At 40.2% G+C, this 23,893-nt stretch overlaps 3 protein-coding genes across 5 annotated transcripts; 2 read left to right on the top strand and 1 right to left on the bottom strand.

Moving 5' to 3' along the window:
* The first annotated feature begins 1,372 nt into the window (after nucleotides 1-1,372).
* Nucleotides 1,373-2,617, top strand: LOC131224159 (uncharacterized). The gene has a single exon (XM_058219702.1). The coding sequence runs from the start codon at nucleotides 1,373-1,375 to the stop codon at nucleotides 2,615-2,617; it is 1,245 nt and encodes a 414-aa protein (XP_058075685.1).
* Nucleotides 2,618-6,497: 3,880 nt separating this feature from the next.
* On the top strand, nucleotides 6,498-19,523 carry LOC131223222 (uncharacterized). Of its 3 annotated transcripts, XM_058218547.1 has the most exons (3): nucleotides 6,498-7,997; nucleotides 8,138-8,250; nucleotides 19,162-19,523. In XM_058218547.1, exon 1 carries the CDS (start codon nucleotides 6,637-6,639, stop codon nucleotides 7,879-7,881), a length of 1,245 nt encoding a protein of 414 aa, XP_058074530.1. In that variant the 5' UTR covers nucleotides 6,498-6,636; the 3' UTR covers nucleotides 7,882-7,997; nucleotides 8,138-8,250; nucleotides 19,162-19,523. The 3 variants fall into 3 exon arrangements, with proteins under 3 accessions (XP_058074530.1, XP_058074531.1, XP_058074529.1); XM_058218548.1 differs by lacking the exon at nucleotides 8,138-8,250; XM_058218546.1 differs by having other exon boundaries at nucleotides 6,498-8,250.
* On the bottom strand, nucleotides 10,975-22,560 carry LOC131223223 (uncharacterized). The gene is made up of 2 exons (XM_058218549.1): nucleotides 20,758-22,560; nucleotides 10,975-11,464 (listed from the first exon to the last, which is right to left on the bottom strand). The coding sequence occupies exons 1-2, from the start codon at nucleotides 21,466-21,468 to the stop codon at nucleotides 11,186-11,188; spliced, it is 990 nt and encodes a 329-aa protein (XP_058074532.1). The 5' UTR covers nucleotides 21,469-22,560; the 3' UTR covers nucleotides 10,975-11,185.
* Nucleotides 22,561-23,893: the final 1,333 nt, after the last annotated feature.

Here is a 23,893-nt window from a genome sequence, read left to right as displayed (position 1 = left end):
TTTATTTCAAGCTCATTTTTTGGTATCAACATTAAAAGAATCACAAAAGTTTTAGATCAAGCTGATATTTGTGTTTTCCCTTATTTCGTGTCTTTTTTAACTTTTGAACAGGTTGGATTCCAAATAAACATTACGATGGCCTTAGGATAGTTTCAACGGTAGGAATCACTCTCCCCACTGTTTTCTTTGGTGGGATCCATAACATATTTTTATTTGCCTCATTCTTTGGTTCATACCCTAAAATGATATCTAAAAATGGATCGGCGGTGTGGATATAACACATACATCATAGTGGGGCCCACAGAACTTGGTGACGTCACTTCAGTAGCCGACTCGCTACTCAACCTGTCAGTATCTAATTCACGTCCGTTCCGCACTAACGCAAAAGAAAAAAAATGAGCAGAGAGACGGAAGGAGACGCTGAGAGAGAGAGAGAGAGAGAGAGAGAGGGAAGGAGACGCTGAGAGACAGAGAAGGAGACGTTGGGTCAGAGCAGGTAGGTGCACTTTCAATGCAGCTGCGTTTCCACCTCCCTTTTCCAATTTCGAAATGGATAGCCGTTGCCTGTAACAAAGTAACCTGTGACTTGGAAAACACCTAATTCCTCTGTTACATTACTTGCAATCTTACCTGATAGAAAGTTACAGGTTGAGACTTTGTTACCTGTAACATTTCTCCCCCAAACACAAACTGTAAGAAAGTCACCCGTTACTTTCTTACATTTTACACAAGTTACAGGCATCCAAACGGCCCCTTAGATGTGTTTGAAAGGGTGTGTTTAGATGCTCAGTTTGACCGATTTGCAATACATGGATTATTAGTTATAATGGAAATGGCCAAAATTGAGGTGGGCCATTTTAATTCAAGGTGATAATTGACTGCTGATTGTAATTCCATGCACTTCAAGTTGGAGTTTAAACAAGCTGAATTTCTATTTGGACTACCCCCACTTGTGTTATTTCCATGAATTGAGATATTGCAATTCAGTTTAATTGAGCATTGGAATGCAGCCTAGGCGTTTGGGTTATGCACACTAGATGTGTGAAGAAATGCCTGATTGGAATCTGGGCACATGAATAACACCGCATACAATAGCCAGAACCGCGCCATGCGTTCTACCTTCTATTTGAACGTAACCATCATTGATTGGAATGAGGATGCCGATGTTTAGTTTTTGAGTGTTCGGACCTTCTTATGAGCTCTTAGATATGATCATTGTGGTGGGTTTTATTGTTTTAATTTTTGAATGTTGGTATTGCTTGTTTTCTCTAACCACTGTTAATCGTTGAATGCATGGCAGGCTTATTAAGACTAAGATTTTGGGCACTCTCCATTGAAGAAATTAGAGATCTTGTTCTCTGATCAGGTGATTATGTGGCACCTACTGCATGGAGTAAAGTCTCTTCCGAAGAAGTACAACCCAGCTCGACATCGAAATGCATTTTTCTACCACTACTCAGAAGAACTCGATGACGAGCTCCAGCCATCAAAATGGTATGAAAGGGCCTACCCCAAATTAGTAAAGTCGGCCCACATATTGAAAAATGTGGACCGAATCGATGGAAGGCTCACAAATATCGAAGATTGTTCAACCTTCATAGATGATCAGATTGATCAGGAGATGCAGACGTTCAAGTCACTTGCCAGGGCCTTTATAGGGGCTCCTTCATTGCAGCAAGCACTGAGGAAGGCAACATCATCGGCACCAGCCATACCCAATGCTTGTTTTGGTAAACCAAATGAAAGAGAATCTCTAACACTAAATTCTCTCACCAAAGTATGCGATTTTCTTAACGTCTCTGCCCAACAAAGGAAGTCAGTGCGTCTGAGGATATGCCCACAGGTCACGCAGCATCACATATGGCGGGGTGTCCTCGAGGAGATACTAAACAATCTGAAATCAGAAATGGGTGCCTTGCATTGTCATCCACTGACAGCCAGATTGCAGATGGGAGATCAAATAATCTCGAGCTGTGTATGTTTCTTGGCTGAGAGTGCCTATTCCTCCTCTGAATCTGACTCACCTTCATGGATGCGGCTGGCCTCTACAAGGGTGGCCGATTCACCACCCTCTCGCAAATGGGGCGACATTCTAGAGATGTTCGATGATCTCATAAAGTGTTTGAGACCCGAGAAGAGGTTGACTGATCATGTGACGAAGCTCGAAGCAATGAGAGAAGGGTTGTATCAGATCAAGGAAGTCTTGGTAGAGAGAGATATCGGTTACAGGGAGGCGCGGCACCAAGAACGGCTAGTGCAAAAGAAGCTTACACAGACGTTGGGCCACTCATCTAAGTGTTTGTTCACACTCCTGTTGTATTATTTATATGGGAGTGTTAGAGATGTTGAAGTGGAGGTTTGTGGGGGAGTTTATGGGAGAGGGAGTGGTAGCTTTTGCTTGTGCATCGGGAAGGTTTTGACATCAGATGGTGAGAAGATGCTGTGGAATGGAATAAAGCAGTTGGATAGAGCTCTTGGGCTGTTCAAGTTTGTGTGGGAATCAGCTGGGATGAAAGGGATGTTGGAGCTGCAAGGCCATGTATGGTGTATGAGAGCTGAGGAAAGGACACTCACATATAGAGGAAATGTGTTCTTTGTGCATGGGATTAAATTTTGATAAATGGGAAAAGAGAAATGCTTGTGGTACTGCTCATCATGTGGGTTGCCTGTGTTGAGTCACCAGCCTTAAAATAAGGCTGGCCCACTCATCTGGTGGACTGATCATGCACACTGGTGAGGACTGTAGATCATTTTTATACCACAGATTCCTTTTGAAGAGCACACGTGATTGCGGTCAGCCTACTTTTGGGCCAGTGGATCTACACTGGGGTTCACCCAGATGAATGGCTTGGATCTCTTACACGTGTGTGCAGCTTTGGGATTATGGGAAAAAAAGGTTACATGGGTTGATCATTAGTTGGCCAGAGAAACCTTGCAGGCACACTTTAGCTTCGGATGACTGCAGGCGACGGACAAAGTTATTGATGTGAAATTTTCCAATCCGCGTTTATGTTAGCAATCATTCTTGGGATTGATCAAATTTGCAGATAACGTAAAATGCCTTTAGTTGGTTTTTTTTTTCCCAGCCTCTTACGGGGCGTTTGGATCATTAGTTACTTAAGTTGCTTATTCCTTGAGTAGTTTATCTTGATTTCTACTTATTAAACTGAAGTGATTAAGTAACTTTAAATAATAATAAAAAAAAGCTACTTATAATTGATCATAAACCAAACTTACTTATCTATGGTTGTACGTAAATGTTTTTTATTTTTTATTTTTTAAAATTTAAAGTAACTTATTTGGTGGTATCCAATTGGACCCTTACAGTTTTCAATTTAGTCTTTTATGAATGTTGACAACAACCAAAAATGCTGAGAAAATCAAATCATAAAACTTCATTCACGCCATAACAAACATTCCTTGACTAGCTAGATTTTTTTTATTTTTTATTTTTTATTTTGCCTATTATTGTACTCCAACAAATTATTTGGATGTACCCCAGATCACGCACGGCTCTCTCATGTCCTTGAATTGGGGAAGCCGGGCTGTTTGGCTCATCCCCCAAAATGCAGATGGTAGGACATGTTAAAACCTCAACAAAAACCATGCACAAATATGAATTTCAGTCTCCCTTTATCATTTCAATCCCAATTTGCATTTTTGGGATGGATCCAAACAGGCCCTTCAACAATAGTCTATCTAAAACATCATCCTTATTGTTTCTTAGGGAGACTTAGTTCTGGTACCATATTCGTTAGTGACTTAGTGCATGATATGGTCCAAACAACAGCATTGCATATCACTTTGTTAGATAACAAATATTCACCTGCAATCTTATGCATTATTGTCCAGCCAACTGTACCATTGTTCTCAAAATCCAGTGCATATATACCTGGCAGATCCAAGTTCCACACCAGGTGGTTTGATTGGATGATCAAATGGGCAACATGCTAAGACTAATGGACTAGCAAAATCAACTACCATCAATAGGGTAAATCATGATTGATGCATGCCAGGAAATGACAATACCTCATTGGCCCAAAAGAAAAAAGAAAAAGAAAAAAAATCTCATTTCCTTGTTTGAGGTATTGTCATTTCCTATTCACCACTGCCATGATATCACTGAAGAAGAGCAATCTGGGTTATTTGAATTTGAAGGAAATTTCCATAGCTGGCTACATGGTTTTTAGGCTCAGTGATTTGTCTCGCAGTACTGATCCACACTAGTCCTGACTAGTCCGAGTTGACTCAGGCGAATCGTCAATCCATAGTTGGATATGACCATGGAGCATTTATTATACCGATAATTCTCATTCCATAATAGTATCTTATATGAATGCAATGCAATCTGATACTTCTATAACATTCTTCTGCGTTTAGCATGCTTTTGCATGCCATTCCTTGTTTACTCTCTTCTATATTTCTTTGTTCTTTTACCCCTCAAATACCTGTTTTCTTCACCATACTGACTAGTGATGACAAAAGTGCATCCAATGAAAATTCTTTTAAGCTGTGTTGGATGTGCGAGTTGAATCGCCAACATTCAGTTTTATCAAGAGGAATGACGAAAATTGTGTTTCACAGCATTCAACATAAGTAGCCCTCAATCCTTCCTAGTCCAATTTGAAACTAACATAACTGCAAATTTGGAACCAAGTCCCTCAATATGAATGCTGAGGTAATTGCGACTTGGACGTTTCCACTTTGTCTGAATATTATGATGCAATCCAATGCCGAACACAAACATAACCTTACTTTGAATCATTGGAGCACTACTTTTCAGTACCAACCATCCATTTATCTGTCATCAGAAACCACTTCAAATTCTGATGTTGTTTTGGTCGACAAGATGAGGGAGAGTGTAAACCCAAAGCTAGACTTACTGAGGGGTGCTTTAGAATCTGAATGACTTAAAATTAATCGGACTAAAATAGCCCATACGGAGTGCAATTTTAGTAACAATAGGAGTAGAAATGAGGAATTATTTAAGATTGCTGACCAAGAAGTTTCCCAAAAATAACCACTTTGATATCTTGCATCGATAATGCATGAAAAAGGACACATTGAGAAGGATGTTGCCCATGGTATTCAAGCAGGGTTGAAGAAATGGAGATGTGCCTCTGAAGTGTGATTGTTGTGTGCCACCCAAACAGAAAGGGAAATTTTATAGGACAGCTATAAGACTAGCCGCATTTTATGGGATAGAATGTTGGGTGGTAAAGGAACAACAAGTTCATTGGATGACAGTAGCTGAAAAGAGGATGTTGAGCTCGATGAGTGGCAAGACAAGGATATAATCAGAAATGAATCATTTAAGAAGTTGGGAATATAACCTAGGTAATAAGATGAGGAAAGTAGACTTGGATAATTTGGTCATATGCAATGGAGACGAAGAAGTGCACAATTAAGTAGCAAGTTAGTACAAGTTAAAGGCTCTAAAAAGGTAAGGGGAAGGCCTAAAAGGACATGGTGGGGGGCAGTAAAAAAAAGACTTGATGACCTATGTTCTAACTCAAGGTATGGCCCTTGATCAAGTGGAATAGCCTAACAGGATTCATGTAGCTGATCCCAATTAATTGGTATTAAGGCTTAAATAGTGATGATGATGATTGGCTATCACGATAATTAATTGGCAGCTATCTTTCTCCAACTGCCATCTTTTTAAAAAAGATGTTCCCAATGGAAAACCAGATAAATCACAGTTCAGATAATGTTATGGCCTTTTGGGCTTACAGATAGCTTTCATTTATATGAGGATAAATGCATACAGATTGGCAGTTTATATACCAAATCTGTCAACATGTAGATTCTTTCTACCATGGTAACAAACTTCCACAGCTATGGAGGGCAAAATGCAGCATTTTGCCCATAACTAATCCCCAAGAATGCCCAAAGGTATGTCACCTTATTCAAGTATTCCTCTATACCTTTTCAGTGGACTGGGCCCACTTTATAGTTGACCTGGCCAAAGCATCCATCGGATTGATACATTTCTTAAGAAGTGGGTCATCCTGAGGCAAGAGATTCCGCATGTCATCAGAAGCAAGGATGACGGTATTGACAGCCCTCACAAGAAGAACTTGAAGAGCTATTCTTAAGAGATTGGTTGCTCCCTCTATGTCCTTTCTGTTCAATGCTTCTATGGCGGGAATTACAGTGTGTTCCATGGTTGCTTTATCTGGTAACAAGACCTCGAACCCCTGAACGTAACAGATTAGAGAGGAACTGGTAAATAAAAAGCGGTACAAAACATTCACTTGAATCAGTGTGAACTATGAAATTGTAAAATTCATTTCAACGCAATATTATGATGATCCCTAAACAACTGGGACAAGGCTATGATGATAATGATGATGATGGCATCATAACCATTTCATGGTCTGAACTAGTTTGAACGTAACCATCATTGATTGGCATGAGGATGCCGATGTTTAGTTTTTGAGTGTTCGGACCTTCTTATGAGCTCTTAGATATGATCATTGTGGTGGGTTTTATTGTTTTAATTTTTGAATGTTGGTATTGCTTGTTTTCTCTAACCACTGTTAATCGTTGAATGCATGGCAGGCTTATTAAGACTAAGATTTTGGGCACTCTCCATTGAAGAAATTAGAGATCTTGTTCTCTGATCAGGTGATTATGTGGCACCTACTGCATGGAGTAAAGTCTCTTCCGAAGAAGTACAACCCAGCTCGACATCGAAATGCATTTTTCTACCACTACTCAGAAGAACTCGATGACGAGCTCCAGCCATCAAAATGGTATGAAAGGGCCTACCCCAAATTAGTAAAGTCGGCCCACATATTGAAAAATGTGGACCGAATCGATGGAAGGCTCACAAATATCGAAGATTGTTCAACCTTCATAGATGATCAGATTGATCAGGAGATGCAGACGTTCAAGTCACTTGCCAGGGCCTTTATAGGGGCTCCTTCATTGCAGCAAGCACTGAGGAAGGCAACATCATCGGCACCAGCCATACCCAATGCTTGTTTTGGTAAACCAAATGAAAGAGAATCTCTAACACTAAATTCTCTCACCAAAGTATGCGATTTTCTTAACGTCTCTGCCCAACAAAGGAAGTCAGTGCGTCTGAGGATATGCCCACAGGTCACGCAGCATCACATATGGCGGGGTGTCCTCGAGGAGATACTAAACAATCTGAAATCAGAAATGGGTGCCTTGCATTGTCATCCACTGACAGCCAGATTGCAGATGGGAGATCAAATAATCTCGAGCTGTGTATGTTTCTTGGCTGAGAGTGCCTATTCCTCCTCTGAATCTGACTCACCTTCATGGATGCGGCTGGCCTCTACAAGGGTGGCCGATTCACCACCCTCTCGCAAATGGGGCGACATTCTAGAGATGTTCGATGATCTCATAAAGTGTTTGAGACCCGAGAAGAGGTTGACTGATCATGTGACGAAGCTCGAAGCAATGAGAGAAGGGTTGTATCAGATCAAGGAAGTCTTGGTAGAGAGAGATATCGGTTACAGGGAGGCGCGGCACCAAGAACGGCTAGTGCAAAAGAAGCTTACACAGACGTTGGGCCACTCATCTAAGTGTTTGTTCACACTCCTGTTGTATTATTTATATGGGAGTGTTAGAGATGTTGAAGTGGAGGTTTGTGGGGGAGTTTATGGGAGAGGGAGTGGTAGCTTTTGCTTGTGCATCGGGAAGGTTTTGACATCAGATGGTGAGAAGATGCTGTGGAATGGAATAAAGCAGTTGGATAGAGCTCTTGGGCTGTTCAAGTTTGTGTGGGAATCAGCTGGGATGAAAGGGATGTTGGAGCTGCAAGGCCATGTATGGTGTATGAGAGCTGAGGAAAGGACACTCACATATAGAGGAAATGTGTTCTTTGTGCATGGGATTAAATTTTGATAAATGGGAAAAGAGAAATGCTTGTGGTACTGCTCATCATGTGGGTTGCCTGTGTTGAGTCACCAGCCTTAAAATAAGGCTGGCCCACTCATCTGGTGGACTGATCATGCACACTGGTGAGGACTGTAGATCATTTTTATACCACAGATTCCTTTTGAAGAGCACACGTGATTGCGGTCAGCCTACTTTTGGGCCAGTGGATCTACACTGGGGTTCACCCAGATGAATGGCTTGGATCTCTTACACGTGTGTGCAGCTTTGGGATTATGGGAAAAAAAGGTTACATGGGTTGATCATTAGTTGGCCAGAGAAACCTTGCAGGCACACTTTAGCTTCGGATGACTGCAGGCGACGGACAAAGTTATTGATGTGAAATTTTCCAATCCGCGTTTATGTTAGCAATCATTCTTGGGATTGATCAAATTTGCAGATAACGTAAAATGCCTTTAGTTGGTTTTTTTTTTCCCAGCCTCTTACGGGGCGTTTGGATCATTAGTTACTTAAGTTGCTTATTCCTTGAGTAGTTTATCTTGATTTCTACTTATTAAACTGAAGTGATTAAGTAACTTTAAATAATAATAAAAAAAAGCTACTTATAATTGATCATAAACCAAACTTACTTATCTATGGTTGTACGTAAATGTTTTTTATTTTTTATTTTTTAAAATTTAAAGTAACTTATTTGGTGGTATCCAATTGGACCCTTACAGTTTTCAATTTAGTCTTTTATGAATGTTGACAACAACCAAAAATGCTGAGAAAATCAAATCATAAAACTTCATTCACGCCATAACAAACATTCCTTGACTAGCTAGATTTTTTTTATTTTTTATTTTTTATTTTGCCTATTATTGTACTCCAACAAATTATTTGGATGTACCCCAGATCACGCACGGCTCTCTCATGTCCTTGAATTGGGGAAGCCGGGCTGTTTGGCTCATCCCCCAAAATGCAGATGGTAGGACATGTTAAAACCTCAACAAAAACCATGCACAAATATGAATTTCAGTCTCCCTTTATCATTTCAATCCCAATTTGCATTTTTGGGATGGATCCAAACAGGCCCTTCAACAATAGTCTATCTAAAACATCATCCTTATTGTTTCTTAGGGAGACTTAGTTCTGGTACCATATTCGTTAGTGACTTAGTGCATGATATGGTCCAAACAACAGCATTGCATATCACTTTGTTAGATAACAAATATTCACCTGCAATCTTATGCATTATTGTCCAGCCAACTGTACCATTGTTCTCAAAATCCAGTGCATATATACCTGGCAGATCCAAGTTCCACACCAGGTGGTTTGATTGGATGATCAAATGGGCAACATGCTAAGACTAATGGACTAGCAAAATCAACTACCATCAATAGGGTAAATCATGATTGATGCATGCCAGGAAATGACAATACCTCATTGGCCCAAAAGAAAAAAGAAAAAGAAAAAAAATCTCATTTCCTTGTTTGAGGTATTGTCATTTCCTATTCACCACTGCCATGATATCACTGAAGAAGAGCAATCTGGGTTATTTGAATTTGAAGGAAATTTCCATAGCTGGCTACATGGTTTTTAGGCTCAGTGATTTGTCTCGCAGTACTGATCCACACTAGTCCTGACTAGTCCGAGTTGACTCAGGCGAATCGTCAATCCATAGTTGGATATGACCATGGAGCATTTATTATACCGATAATTCTCATTCCATAATAGTATCTTATATGAATGCAATGCAATCTGATACTTCTATAACATTCTTCTGCGTTTAGCATGCTTTTGCATGCCATTCCTTGTTTACTCTCTTCTATATTTCTTTGTTCTTTTACCCCTCAAATACCTGTTTTCTTCACCATACTGACTAGTGATGACAAAAGTGCATCCAATGAAAATTCTTTTAAGCTGTGTTGGATGTGCGAGTTGAATCGCCAACATTCAGTTTTATCAAGAGGAATGACGAAAATTGTGTTTCACAGCATTCAACATAAGTAGCCCTCAATCCTTCCTAGTCCAATTTGAAACTAACATAACTGCAAATTTGGAACCAAGTCCCTCAATATGAATGCTGAGGTAATTGCGACTTGGACGTTTCCACTTTGTCTGAATATTATGATGCAATCCAATGCCGAACACAAACATAACCTTACTTTGAATCATTGGAGCACTACTTTTCAGTACCAACCATCCATTTATCTGTCATCAGAAACCACTTCAAATTCTGATGTTGTTTTGGTCGACAAGATGAGGGAGAGTGTAAACCCAAAGCTAGACTTACTGAGGGGTGCTTTAGAATCTGAATGACTTAAAATTAATCGGACTAAAATAGCCCATACGGAGTGCAATTTTAGTAACAATAGGAGTAGAAATGAGGAATTATTTAAGATTGCTGACCAAGAAGTTTCCCAAAAATAACCACTTTGATATCTTGCATCGATAATGCATGAAAAAGGACACATTGAGAAGGATGTTGCCCATGGTATTCAAGCAGGGTTGAAGAAATGGAGATGTGCCTCTGAAGTGTGATTGTTGTGTGCCACCCAAACAGAAAGGGAAATTTTATAGGACAGCTATAAGACTAGCCGCATTTTATGGGATAGAATGTTGGGTGGTAAAGGAACAACAAGTTCATTGGATGACAGTAGCTGAAAAGAGGATGTTGAGCTCGATGAGTGGCAAGACAAGGATATAATCAGAAATGAATCATTTAAGAAGTTGGGAATATAACCTAGGTAATAAGATGAGGAAAGTAGACTTGGATAATTTGGTCATATGCAATGGAGACGAAGAAGTGCACAATTAAGTAGCAAGTTAGTACAAGTTAAAGGCTCTAAAAAGGTAAGGGGAAGGCCTAAAAGGACATGGTGGGGGGCAGTAAAAAAAAGACTTGATGACCTATGTTCTAACTCAAGGTATGGCCCTTGATCAAGTGGAATAGCCTAACAGGATTCATGTAGCTGATCCCAATTAATTGGTATTAAGGCTTAAATAGTGATGATGATGATTGGCTATCACGATAATTAATTGGCAGCTATCTTTCTCCAACTGCCATCTTTTTAAAAAAGATGTTCCCAATGGAAAACCAGATAAATCACAGTTCAGATAATGTTATGGCCTTTTGGGCTTACAGATAGCTTTCATTTATATGAGGATAAATGCATACAGATTGGCAGTTTATATACCAAATCTGTCAACATGTAGATTCTTTCTACCATGGTAACAAACTTCCACAGCTATGGAGGGCAAAATGCAGCATTTTGCCCATAACTAATCCCCAAGAATGCCCAAAGGTATGTCACCTTATTCAAGTATTCCTCTATACCTTTTCAGTGGACTGGGCCCACTTTATAGTTGACCTGGCCAAAGCATCCATCGGATTGATACATTTCTTAAGAAGTGGGTCATCCTGAGGCAAGAGATTCCGCATGTCATCAGAAGCAAGGATGACGGTATTGACAGCCCTCACAAGAAGAACTTGAAGAGCTATTCTTAAGAGATTGGTTGCTCCCTCTATGTCCTTTCTGTTCAATGCTTCTATGGCGGGAATTACAGTGTGTTCCATGGTTGCTTTATCTGGTAACAAGACCTCGAACCCCTGAACGTAACAGATTAGAGAGGAACTGGTAAATAAAAAGCGGTACAAAACATTCACTTGAATCAGTGTGAACTATGAAATTGTAAAATTCATTTCAACGCAATATTATGATGATCCCTAAACAACTGGGACAAGGCTATGATGATAATGATGATGATGGCATCATAACCATTTCATGGTCTGAACTAGTTTGAACCAGTGGTTGAAACAGATCGGATGAAACCACCCACTTCACTGGTTTGACAGTCTCTAGCACAGTTTTTAAAACATTGCTTTGAGAAGAAGACAGATATTGCACTGAAGCTGTGAAAGGACTAGGTGGAGACTCATGCAGAAAGAATAAACAAGAATGGATGGACATTCAAACAGTGAGTTGATGAATCCATTTTAAGCGGCAAGCAATATTGACATAAATTTTCTTAAAAGTTTAGGTTGTGTTTGGTTGCACCAAATTTCATGATTAATTAGTCGAATTTAGTGCAATTTTTCATGATATTTCAATGAAATTTGGTGCAACCAAACACACCCTTAAACAAATGAGAGTTGGCCTTGCACTATTTCTATATGGAGAAAATTAGGAAAGGTAAAATTCTATACATGCGAATCTCCTTTAGAAATGCTTGATGCCTAATTTTTCCTCATACCGCTAGCACTCCAAGCAGCCAATAACCACGAGTCCTTTGCAGTTCATATTCTCCAAATCAAAACCCATGCAAAAAACCCACATGCAGATGATCCATGCCTTGATTTCTAGACCTAGATAATTCCAAGAAATTCCAGTAGCTTGGCAACCAGCCCTTTGACTCCAATGCATATTGAGATATTTGGGTGGCATCACTTGTGTTATAGAAGCAATTACTATTGCAAGCACAAGAGAACACTAGTGAAAGGATAAGCCTCAAACAAACAACGTAATGGCTTCCAACGGCAGTGAGTCATGTGTTAATGTGCCAATATAGGCTTCCACATGACCTCCGAGCTACAAGTATCATGATAGTGCATTGATCTCTAACACTTCCATACATTATGTTGGGATGTAGTAGGAAAAAAGTTTCCAGTGCAAAATAGCTACAACTGAAAATATTTGATGTTTCCTCGAGAAAATTTCAAATAATCAACGAACAGTTGGATTTATGCTGCTCAGCAAAAGAAGAGTGTGAAATTTGAATAAATACTACATGATTTTGAGGAGCTGATTTTTTTTTTTTTTTTGTTGGTAGTTGCCGAAATGAAATTAATGCATTTCCATCTAACAGAAGTAACTATAGTGAAACAAAATTTCAAGTGCAAGTTGCTATTTTCTTTTTATTTTCAAATCATCCCAGTATTTTCAAAATCTTTGAGTTCCCACATGCCAACTTAATTAATGCAGTGGCATTTTCACACCGGGCTCGAGTGGGGTCACTTGTGGGATGCAGGGGCACACGGGGGAGGTCTCATGTTTGAGACTCCTCACCGGGGGTGATTAATGAGCATTTCACACCAGGCTTAAGTGGGGTAGCCTGTGAGATGCAGGGACACACTGGGGGTGGGCGGCTCATGTGAGGTGGTACCCATGTGATTTGGGGCCCGCAAGAGGGGTTCAGCCGAAGTCCTAACCCATGAGATGTGAGGCCTGGGCTATGAGATAAAGGGATTAATTCGTCATACTCTAATAGTTCGAGCTTTTAGAACAAGTGATCAATTGTCCTTCATCAAATTGGTATCAGAGCATTTGAGACTCCTCACAGGGAGTGATCAATGCATGGGCATTTTCACACCGGGCTCGAGTGGGGTCGCCTGTGGGATGTGGGGGCACACTAGGGGTGGGCAGGGCCCATGGGGGAGGTCTCGTGTTCGAGACTCCTCACCGAGGGTGATTAATGGGCATTTCACACCGGGCTTAAGTGGGGTAGCCTGTGGGATGTGGGGACACACTCGGAGTGGGCGGCCCGTGTGAGGCGGTACCCATGTGATTTGGGGCCCGCGAGGGGGGTTCGGCCAAGGTCCTAACCCATGAGATGTGGGGCTTGGGCTATGAGATAAATGGATTAATTTACCATGCTCTAACAGTTCAAGCTTTTAGAGCAAGTGGTTAATTGTCCTGCATCACTAATAGTCATGCACCAACTGAATGAGGGGTGAGGATGTAAAACTAAAATCTCCTGAAGGATTATGCATAATGAAAATTGTTGGAAGCCCCTCATCGCTAACAGGCCCAACTAAACTATAAATTATTTTTTTTTTGAAAGGTAATATTTTTATTAAAAGAAAAAGACCAATAGAACCCAAACCGAACAAAAACAGAAAAAACAAAGCAACCGGGAAAGAGAAAGCACCGGAGAATAGAACAACACGCAAATAGAGAAAGGACTTATTCCTCGACAGCCTGACACCCAAAAAAATAAAACCGAACCCCCAAAACTAGGGGGCCCCAGTCTCCAAAAAGGATTAGCACTTTAGAGAACACCCCCGCCGTTGAGCTTGAAATATTCCTGAAGCATCTATTTTCTTTTACCTAGGGCTCCACCAGAATCCACATGCCACTCGAAATGAAGATCACCTATCAAGTTAGGCATAACCCAAGAAACCCCTGCTAGTCTAAGGATGCTCCACCAGATATCGGATGAGAAGGAGCAGTGTAACAGGAGATTGTCCATCGATTCTTCAGCTTTGAGACACAGAGGGCACGCATTCGGAATCAACATCCCATGCTTCCTAAGGTTGTCAATAGTCAGAATTCTTTTTCTTCCTGCGAGGTAGCCAAAAGCAGACACCTTCAGCGGAACCTTGTAGAACCGGTGTGACAATGGAAGGAAAAAGAGGATGCAAAAAAGGACTTGTAGAAGGACTTGACAGAGAACTGACCCGAAGGCAATAACGACCAACAAATAGCATCTCTCGGCTTAAATGAGAGACGGAGTGCCCTACAATAAAGATACAAGCGTAGTAAGTTCTTGAAATTCAAATTTTGAGAGATTTCACTGGAGAAGAGGAGACTCAGACCCTCCACTTCCTAAAGGGCTGAAGCAATCCATGACCAGGGCATTAGGATCGGCGGAGATAGCGAAAAAAGTGTGAAAAGATTCAACGAGAGAGTGACTAGCAATTCAAATGTCTAACCAGAATCTAATATTTTCTCATCTACCGAAGGAAAAGGAGATTCTATCAAACATAGGCGAGGTAGACTTGGCGATTCCTTTCCAGAGGAAAGAGGCTCGATAGAGGGAGGAATTTTTTTCCACCACCTAGTAGTGGATATACCATATTTCGCAGAACGAACTCTCCAAGAATTCCACATCCACATCAGGTAACGACCTGAAATGGAGATTGTCTCAAGAGGGTCTGCACACCTTGTCAGCAAAGAGCAGTTCAGGGAAAAAAACTTGACAAAGATGTAATAGAGTTCATATCTGAATGAAGCTCATCTTTGACCATGATGGAAGAAACAACATTAGATCGTCGCCTAGCATTAGCGAAGGAATGGAAGAATCTAGTGTTCCAGTCTCCTTCTTTAAGCCAAGTAGCTCTAGACTGTTGGCACCATTTTATCTCCTATTCCTTTAACCTCGCACAATATTCCAAGGATAGAAGGGCTCTGGATTCGTTCTTTATTTCGGACAACTGACCAACTTCCTCTAGAAGGTCCAAATCCTGGATAGAAGCCAGAATGGAAGCCATTTCTAACTCCCACTTTTCGAAGATCTCCCTGTGCCAAGCTTTGAGCTTTTCTTCCAGATATTGAAGTTTCTTGTGCAACACAGAACCGGGAGTTACCACAACCTGGAAAGAAGACCACCAATCCGAAATCATTTTCCTGAATCCTTCCATCTCCAGCCACGCTAACTTGAACTTGAAGGGTTTAGGGCCCTAGTTAATGACATCTGTGTTGAGCAAGATTGGGCAATGGTCGGACACAGGTTTAGGCAAACCATTTTGACGGGTGAAATTGAAGTGGTTAATCCACTCAGGAGAGAAGGAAACAATCAAGGAGAGACATCGTAGGAGGAGACTTGTTGTTTGACCAGGAAAATTTAATAGTCCCCATTGGGATGTCTAGGAGACCATGTGTGGCAACCCAACCTGCAAAGAGTCTCATAGAAGCTAAAATGCTAGATTCGCTCGACTTTTCATATAGCGCACCACATTGAAGTTGCCGCCCAATAGCCAAGGCAGCCCCCATTTTCCTTCCACAAAAGATAATTCCGCCCAAAACAACGACCTATTAGCAGGGGTGGAGGGCCCATAAACTCTAGAGAACACCAACTGGAATATAGAAGATTCACAGAAAACCACATTCACAGAGAAATCACCGATCCATCTATCTTCTATGGATCTCAGAGAATGATCCCACAACACCACAATTCCACCTGCCGTGCCAGAAGCATCTAGGGCCTTCCACTCGATACCTTTCCTTCTCTAAATGGATCGAGCGATTCCATTGTTCATAGACTGGAGCTTGGATTGCTGCAAAACAATAATATGAGCTTTCGATCTGAAGCACATCTCTTTAACCTGAGATTTCTTATGAGGGCAGCCCAAACCTCGCACATTCCAAGAGAGGATCTTCATTGGTGGACCAACCTAACCCCTCTACCTTTCTTTTCTCTCAGGGGTGAAACTCCGTCACTCCCGATTCAGTAACACCAAGCCTGGCCAACTCTCTGTTGGGCTAGAACAACCTCTGAGTTGTGATCGGGGATATCCCATCGACAATCACTTTGAAGCCTCTATGAGCCCACTAGCATGAAGAGAGCTATGCAGTCCTCATCAGTATCTCCAAACACTGCCCCCAACAATCTTCCGACGTGTCTAACTGCATCCCTGATCCAACATTTTCTTTTGATTGCCTCCACTAGCCCTTTCAAAACTTCAGCCGAAATAACATAAGGAGACACTTCCCCTAATGGGGAGAAGAACTTTCCCAATTGAAAGTCATTCTGAGAGGAGGAACATTCTCAAACGACATTTGGACCTGACTCTCGTCTCCTTCACCTTGGGGTTCATGCTGGATATTAACCAAAGCTAGAGGTCCAACTGAAGGCGATCCTGTAGACAAAGAAGATGAACCTATATCCACTGCAAGGAAGGGAAAGGTGACAGACAAAGAAGAAGGGGAGGAGGGAGGAGTTTTAAAGACTTCTACCAAAACGGCAAGGCCAATCTGACAATTGAGAAAGGGGTCCTTCGAGACCTCAGACACGATCAGGGTAGAGAGACTAGGGGTGGCTTCTCGGATACTCTCATCATATGAGATGGAGGTCCATTCGCTTTTGGATCTGTCTTCCTCCCTAGCCTTTGATTCTTCTTCCGAGGGATCAAAATTAGGAGGGTCTTCTTGCTAGAGCTTTGCAGAGGGGTCAGACACCTCTTTGAAAGAAGGGTCTTCGTCCGGCACGTGAGAGACATTTCCCGCGTGACATATCTGTTCAACGTGGCCTCCAAGCAGCATGGGTTCAAGAAACTGGTGCCCCATGTCTTCAGATGGGGCTCGGGAGGGATACATGGACTGCATACATGAAGAGTTTCCTTTTATACCTTCCAACTACGTGGGTTCAAGAATCCCGTGCCCCGTGTCTTCAGATGGGGCTCGGGAGAGACACATGGACTGCATAAATGAAGGGTTTCCTTTCGAACCTTCCAGCTACAGACACATAAAAAGCAATGGGCTCGAGGTGATCTCAACCTGGGTAGGGAGATCTTCTGGGACCTTAGGAGATATCGCTTTAAGCGTGCTACGAGAAGGGTTTTCCGATAAAAGGGGAATGAGGCTTTGATTGCATCCCGATATCTCATTCAATCTCGTTAACTGGGACAATAAATTGAGCTGAGACATGAGGTGACCTCTCCTGCTGCAAATCCAAGAAGGGATTTCATCTCCCCTTCCCGATTCCATGCGTCCTTCATTGGGCAGAAGCGCGGCTTCCACATGAGACATGTTCAGAGGTTGCAGATCGCACATGACATAGGGGTGCATCGGTGCTCTGCGAGACACTAAGGTTGGAGGTCCTTTGTCCATAGCGGTTGGCCGGACGACGGGAGGCGTCATTGAAGAAATCTCGATCCCTTCCGGGGACACCCCGAAAGATGATTCCCTATATACTTTTAGAGGGAGAAAAAGACCACCCACTATACTTAAAGAAGTGGAGATGCTTTTAAGTAATTTCATTTTATTTCTTTAAAATCTTGATTTTTAAGGATTTCTTTTTTACGAAACTAACAATTAACTTTCCAAAAACAATAGCTGATCTTCTCTTCTTCCAACAAAAAAATTCTATTATGATTTTTTTTTTTTTGGTAAATATGATGATGTTGAGATGGATGGGTAGGAAAGTAGAACTAAGAAATTTAGGTCATCCAAAGCAGCCAGGGAGTAATCTTAGGGAGCAGTTCAGTTACATGCAAAAAAAGAAAGCAGAGAAGCCTTGCTGTTTGATGATCTTTCAGTTAGAGAACAATTACCCCACTCAAAATGGGTACAGACGAGGGTGGAGTCAGCAACCCTCTTGCAGAGATTCAGCATTTCACTCAGTGCCATAGCTACAGTACATTCCAGAATTTGTTCTGCTTGTTGTTGTATTTTATTTTTGGTTTTAGTCTTTTCCTAGATTTTGTTTTTTGTTTTGTTTTTTTTTTTTTTCTGGCTGCAGCCTAATAAATTTTCATCTTTTGAAAAAATGGTTTTTGTTGAGGAGAACCCCAAGCGTCATGACTCATGACTTAGATTTCTGGTCTGAGGTTTACGGTAAGTGTAAGGAAAGCTTTTTTTTTTTTTTAATTTTTTTTTATTTAAGTGTGAGGAAAGCTTTATTATTATTATTATTATTATTATTATTATTATTATTATTATTATTATATATATAAAAAAATGTGTGAGGAAAGCTCCCTTAACTTTGTAAAGTGAATTCATTGTTTTTCTTTTGAGTGGGGAAGGTGAAAATGGAGTCATAGCTCACCCACGTAACCCAAGTTGAAGTAGGTGTGCATATGACGCTCAGGGAGAAGGCTCCTTTAAGAAGTGGAACATTGATTTAGGAGTAAGGACCTGAAAAGAGGACCCAGAAAAGGTCTAAGAGGACTTACATCGAGGTGGTGAGAAGGGATGGCCTGTTCAATTACTGAAGATAGGGTCCTCGGTAGGAATGATTGGCTAAACGAAATTCCTAAAGCCGACCCAAATAGTTGGATCAGGGCCACGAGGATGATGATGATGAGTTTCTTGTTACTTACTAACTCGAATCCCTTTTTATATTTCCATGAGAATGAATCATTTTTCCCTGTAATACATTTTCTACAAAAAAAAAAAAAAAAAAAAAAAAAAAGAACATTTTGCTTACTATTTTAGCCAAGTCCAACCTCAAGATGAGATTTCACGTACATTGAGTATATGAAACAAGTACAGTTCTTTGATTAGCATGACAAGAACATAATCAAGAAATCAGGACTCAGTAAGAAATAAACAAATATTTGAAGACACCATTGATGAGGCCAATAAATTAACAGAAAGTCACATTCGAAAGGTGATAAAATACAATTTTTTTACAGATAGTATTTGATATTCAAAAAGGGCATGCTCATTACCAATGTTTGGATTATGTGTCTTACTGCTGTGGAATCCCCTGAACATTTGTTTTAGTGCTGCGGAATCCATGGACCATTTGTTTCTGCATTGCATCTTTGTTAAAGTGGTGTGAGAGCGATTCTTCGATCTTTTTCAGTGCAGTTGGGTGATGCCAGGATTGCTAGGGGAGTTATTCTTAGTATGGCATGGAGTTAATTTGGATCAGAAAAGAGTACTATGGAGGCTATCGATCCTTACAGGCTTAAAGTCAATTTGAGCTGAATGAAATGAGAGGTGTTATGAAATAGCAGAGGCTTCCAGATGGTGTTCAGGAGCGGGAAATTGGATACCATTTCTTGGGCTTTGATTTTTAAGCGCTTCATGTCTTGCACTGTTTCCTTTTTTCTTAATTCTTTATGGATTTCATTGTTGTAGATTGTTGCGAGGATTTCTCCTCTTTTTCTTTTAATAAAATTAGCATGATCTTTCAAAAAAAAAAAGAAGAATATTATTTATTCTCACCTTTCATTATAAGTGCTCAATACATACTTCTACTAGATAATAAATTTTATTACTTTTAGCTAAATATTTATTGAATTTCTCCATGTGCTTCTGGTCCCCGTTTGGTAGACACCTAAAAGTAAGCTGACCTCATTTTAGTTAACAGTAATTATGTATTAGAGATCTTGATCTCTAATACATGATGAGTTCATGTTAACAGTAATTACGTAGCAGAGATCAAGATCTCTAATACATCATTACTGTAAACAAAAATGAGAACAGTTCATTTTTAGGCATCTACCAAACAGGGCCTACAGTAATAATTGCTTGTATTTCATTCCCAAAGGTAAAAAACATAAGTTTTTAAGCATCAATTAGAAACTTGTCCCGAAAACTAAAGAGAGTAAAATAAAGCTCACATGGGCTATAAATAAGTCTCGTTCAACAGATGTATCAGCTGATACGAAGATACAAACAGTCATTTCAGGTGAATTGAGATTAATTCATCATTCAGTGGTCACATGGACTATTAATTAATACCACTCAATAGATGCATCAGCTGATATGAAGATAACAGCGGTCATTTCAGGTGAACTGAGATTAGTTCTTATTCAATCGCTCATTACATAATGCAAAGTATTTAGCTGGAATGCCACTTGCATTAAAGGAAGTTCTCAACAAATTATTCAGTGGGTTTCAGGCGATAAATCAGCTACTTGAAGGCGTGAATTTTGCATTCAAGAGATTTATGTCTTTACTTGTATCTTTGGGAGCTCGTCGTCCTTGGTGCCGAGAAAAGCAAACAAGCTGGTGAATACACTTGCCAAAGAGGGGTTAATCACTTTATTTATCTTTTCTACTGTTATCTTGCTTTCTTGAATAAAACTTTTGTTGCTGTACAGAAAAAAGACAAAAAAGAAGAAGCTCCTTGCAATATGTAAATTGAAATTTCAATAAAGGAAGAGACGTCTTAATTGGATGGATAAAAAACGAAATAATTACATGTCAAGCAGATCTCATCATTAATGGGAGAAGTACAAAGTGTGCAAATTTCATGATGGAAGAACATTTAAGTACAACTCCATAGCTTCTATTGAATCATTACAAGAATAATTAAGTAAAAATTTATCTAAATTTCTGATTAGGTTGTAGGAAATCATTTCTGCCAATTAACTATTTCTAGGGCTCTTTCACACCCAGATTATTAATCCAAAAACACGATGAAACTAGAAAGCAAGAGACACTGGCATACCTCATTCTGGAGCTTCTCCTGATAAAACCCAGCCGCCAGGGTTGCATCTGTGGCAAGGACACCAATTCGTACACTACTCCCAGCTTCGACTGGCTTCAAGTTTGCTTCCTTGAGCTCATTGGCGATGCACTCACCTACATGAAGAAAAGGAATGGAACAGCCCTCTGAAATCTCACCATGCCACGAATGCGAGATATGGCAAGGCATAACAATGCAACGAGCTCCTGATTGCTCAAGAAAGGCCCTTTTACGTCGTAGATTCTCCACAATAGCTGTATGATCTGACTGGTGACGGGCATTTCTTGAATTGAGGTAGGGAAAAGAAAGCTTTTCACGTGAGGAAAGCTCCTTATTTAACACTGGATCGCTGCAGACAAGGAATGGAAGGTTCTGTTCTCCATATTTTGAGCTCCAGCCAACAAGTTTCTTCAAGAAGTTCAGAGTAGAATCAGCCGATGCTCCTCCGATGATACCGATTGTATTGGCTTGCTTGAGAACGGAAGCTGAGGCCTGAGTGCCTGTCTGAGTAGAATCCATGTTGAAGATCTTAGATTCAGGTAAATTACCATGCTCATCTGTTGACAAGATAATTGAAGATGATCTTACAACGAATCCTTGATTGTAAGACCTGGTTTTGAACTGGGTCTTATGCTTGTTTATATTGCCCATGAGATGGGATGGGCAATTCAATGCATGGAATGACATTGTCATGCTTCTCCCGAACACCAAAATCTACCTACAAAAGCTAGTATATCTTCATGGCTTCTCTAATTTGAGCCCCTAAAACATAAACCCAGCTCAAAAAACTGGTAAATCTTTTGTTAAGTATCTCTAAATTTCGGCCCCTAAAACCCAAAACCCACCTCTAAAAACTGCTGAAATTTCATAGATTGTTGAAAATTCAGCTCCTGAATCCAAATCACCTCTGTACTACACTAACTTTTAATGGATTCTCTAAATTTCAGCCCCTGAAAACCAAAACCCACCTCTAAAAACTAGAAAATTTCCTAATTCCTCTAAATTTCAGCCCTAAAAACAAAAACCCACCTATAAAAACTACTAAAGTTTTCTAATTCCTCTTATTTCAGCCCTATAAACCAAAACCCACCTCTAAAAAGAGAAAATTTTCATAAAATCAATAAACTTCAGCCCCTAAAAACAAAAACCCACTTATAAAAACTACTGAACTTTTCTAATTCCTCTGATTTCAGCCCTATAAACCAAAACCCGCCTCTAAAAACTAGAAAATTTTCATAAAATCAATAACCTTTAGCACCTGGAAACAAGAACCCAGATCCAAAACTCAATTTAAATCCTGAAAACAAAAAACCAACCTCTAAAACCCTAAAACCTTTCTGGGCTATGCACAATTCAAACGCGCAAACAACAATCCACCATCAAATTCCAATCTTTCAATGCTAAAGACGAAACAAAAAAAAGAACCCAAGTCAATGACATCTCCCCTCCAACAAACATTTCATTGGCTTTATACAATTTTTTCCGATCAAAGATCGTTCAATCATCGAATTTGGGAGGAATCTTAAATGCCTTTCTACCTATCACCTGTTGCCACCCAACTCCAGCGTCGTCTTCCTATCCATCATAGCAAAAGTCCAAGAAAACAGACTACAGGAAGCATGGATTTTCCTACCCCACACTCCCTGATTTTTTTTTATTTCTTGTTCATCCTCTTCTGACATTGGATTCTTGAAAGTTGAAATGAAAGAGATCGCAGTATGAAAGGGTGGGCCCCAATCTACTGTAAATGACCCACTTTTCATCTCCATTTACGGCTGTAAATCTCTCCCCTCCTTCCCTCCGCTGTCACTGTTGGAACTCACTCGATCTCTATCTATGTGTAGAATATCTCCCATCCAACATGTTGGACGAAAGTTACCGTCCATCCAGCGGATAACTTCCAACGTGTCATGTGCATGTGACATCCAACCCGTCCAATAAGTCGGACCCACCACGATGATCCACTCGTGTGAAAAAATAAGTCTCATCCACTAATCGTGTGCGTCATACCATTTAAAATAATGTATAGTGATCTGATGATTCAGATGGGGCTGACTTTTACATTAGGGGATCCACATGTGGAACCAACCTATTGGACGGTTTGGATGTAGCGCATACATACGAGAATGATCTACTGGGCTGTGTATGGAATCCCCATAACATGTCTGGACCGTCCATTAGGTCCAGTCCTCTCTTATTGGGATGGTCATGAACATCCGTAACTGGACCCAAAACCATGTAATCTCTGTATTCTTAGCCATGCGTTAGTATTTTACTCTAATGATAATGGGGAAATCCCAAACGTCAATCTGGACGGTCCTTTTCAATCCTACCAGTGGGGCAAGGCATAGTGCAAAAAATCACACCGATCGGAAGATCCTAGCCGTCAGATTAGTTTCAAGATAAATGGACAATCAAGCATAAATGAAGAAATAAAATTGGTCAACATCTTGTCAATGGATTCATCATGGATTGCTTACGATTTCAAATAAACATCTATTCAATGGGTCTCGTCATGGATTGCTTATGATTTTAAATAAACAATTCAATTGGATGATGCAAACCGTCTAATCCATGGCTCGTAAAAAATGGATGGGTGTTACAAAACAGCCCATATTCGAAGGGTTAGGATCACTCACGGGCTTGATTTATGCATAGGTTTTACACCTGTTGGTACGATTAAATGGATTGGTCGAATCTATGATTGGTCTTACCCCGTGACGTTTGAAAGCTTTGAATAAAGGAATATTTACTGTAGAATTTCTCAGGGACATTTTGGAAATTCTCATGGAGTTGCTTTTTGAATAATGAAATTATAAAAATACCCTTATCTAAATTTTTAATTAAAAAGTAGTGAAAATCAATACATGTGGGGTCACCACATATGTGTATAACATCCAAACCATCCAATCGTATACACCAAACCATCAGGCCTATTAAATCATCATATTGGCCATACTTGAATTTGGATATTCTAATAAGTGGTGTATATTATATTTTATGGATCCATATACTTTATTATTGTACCCACCGTATTTTTTGGTTTGCTAATAATAATGTTGGTTTTTATTTGTTCTAGAATTGGATGTCAAACACATATCATAATCCCATAATTCTA

This window comes from Magnolia sinica, chromosome 13 (genome assembly GCF_029962835.1).
Source record: "Magnolia sinica isolate HGM2019 chromosome 13, MsV1, whole genome shotgun sequence".
NCBI classification, from domain to species: Eukaryota; Viridiplantae; Streptophyta; class Magnoliopsida; order Magnoliales; family Magnoliaceae; genus Magnolia; species Magnolia sinica.
Note: the sequence above shows the minus strand (reverse complement) of the source record. Positions and strands in the feature narration are given on the sequence as shown.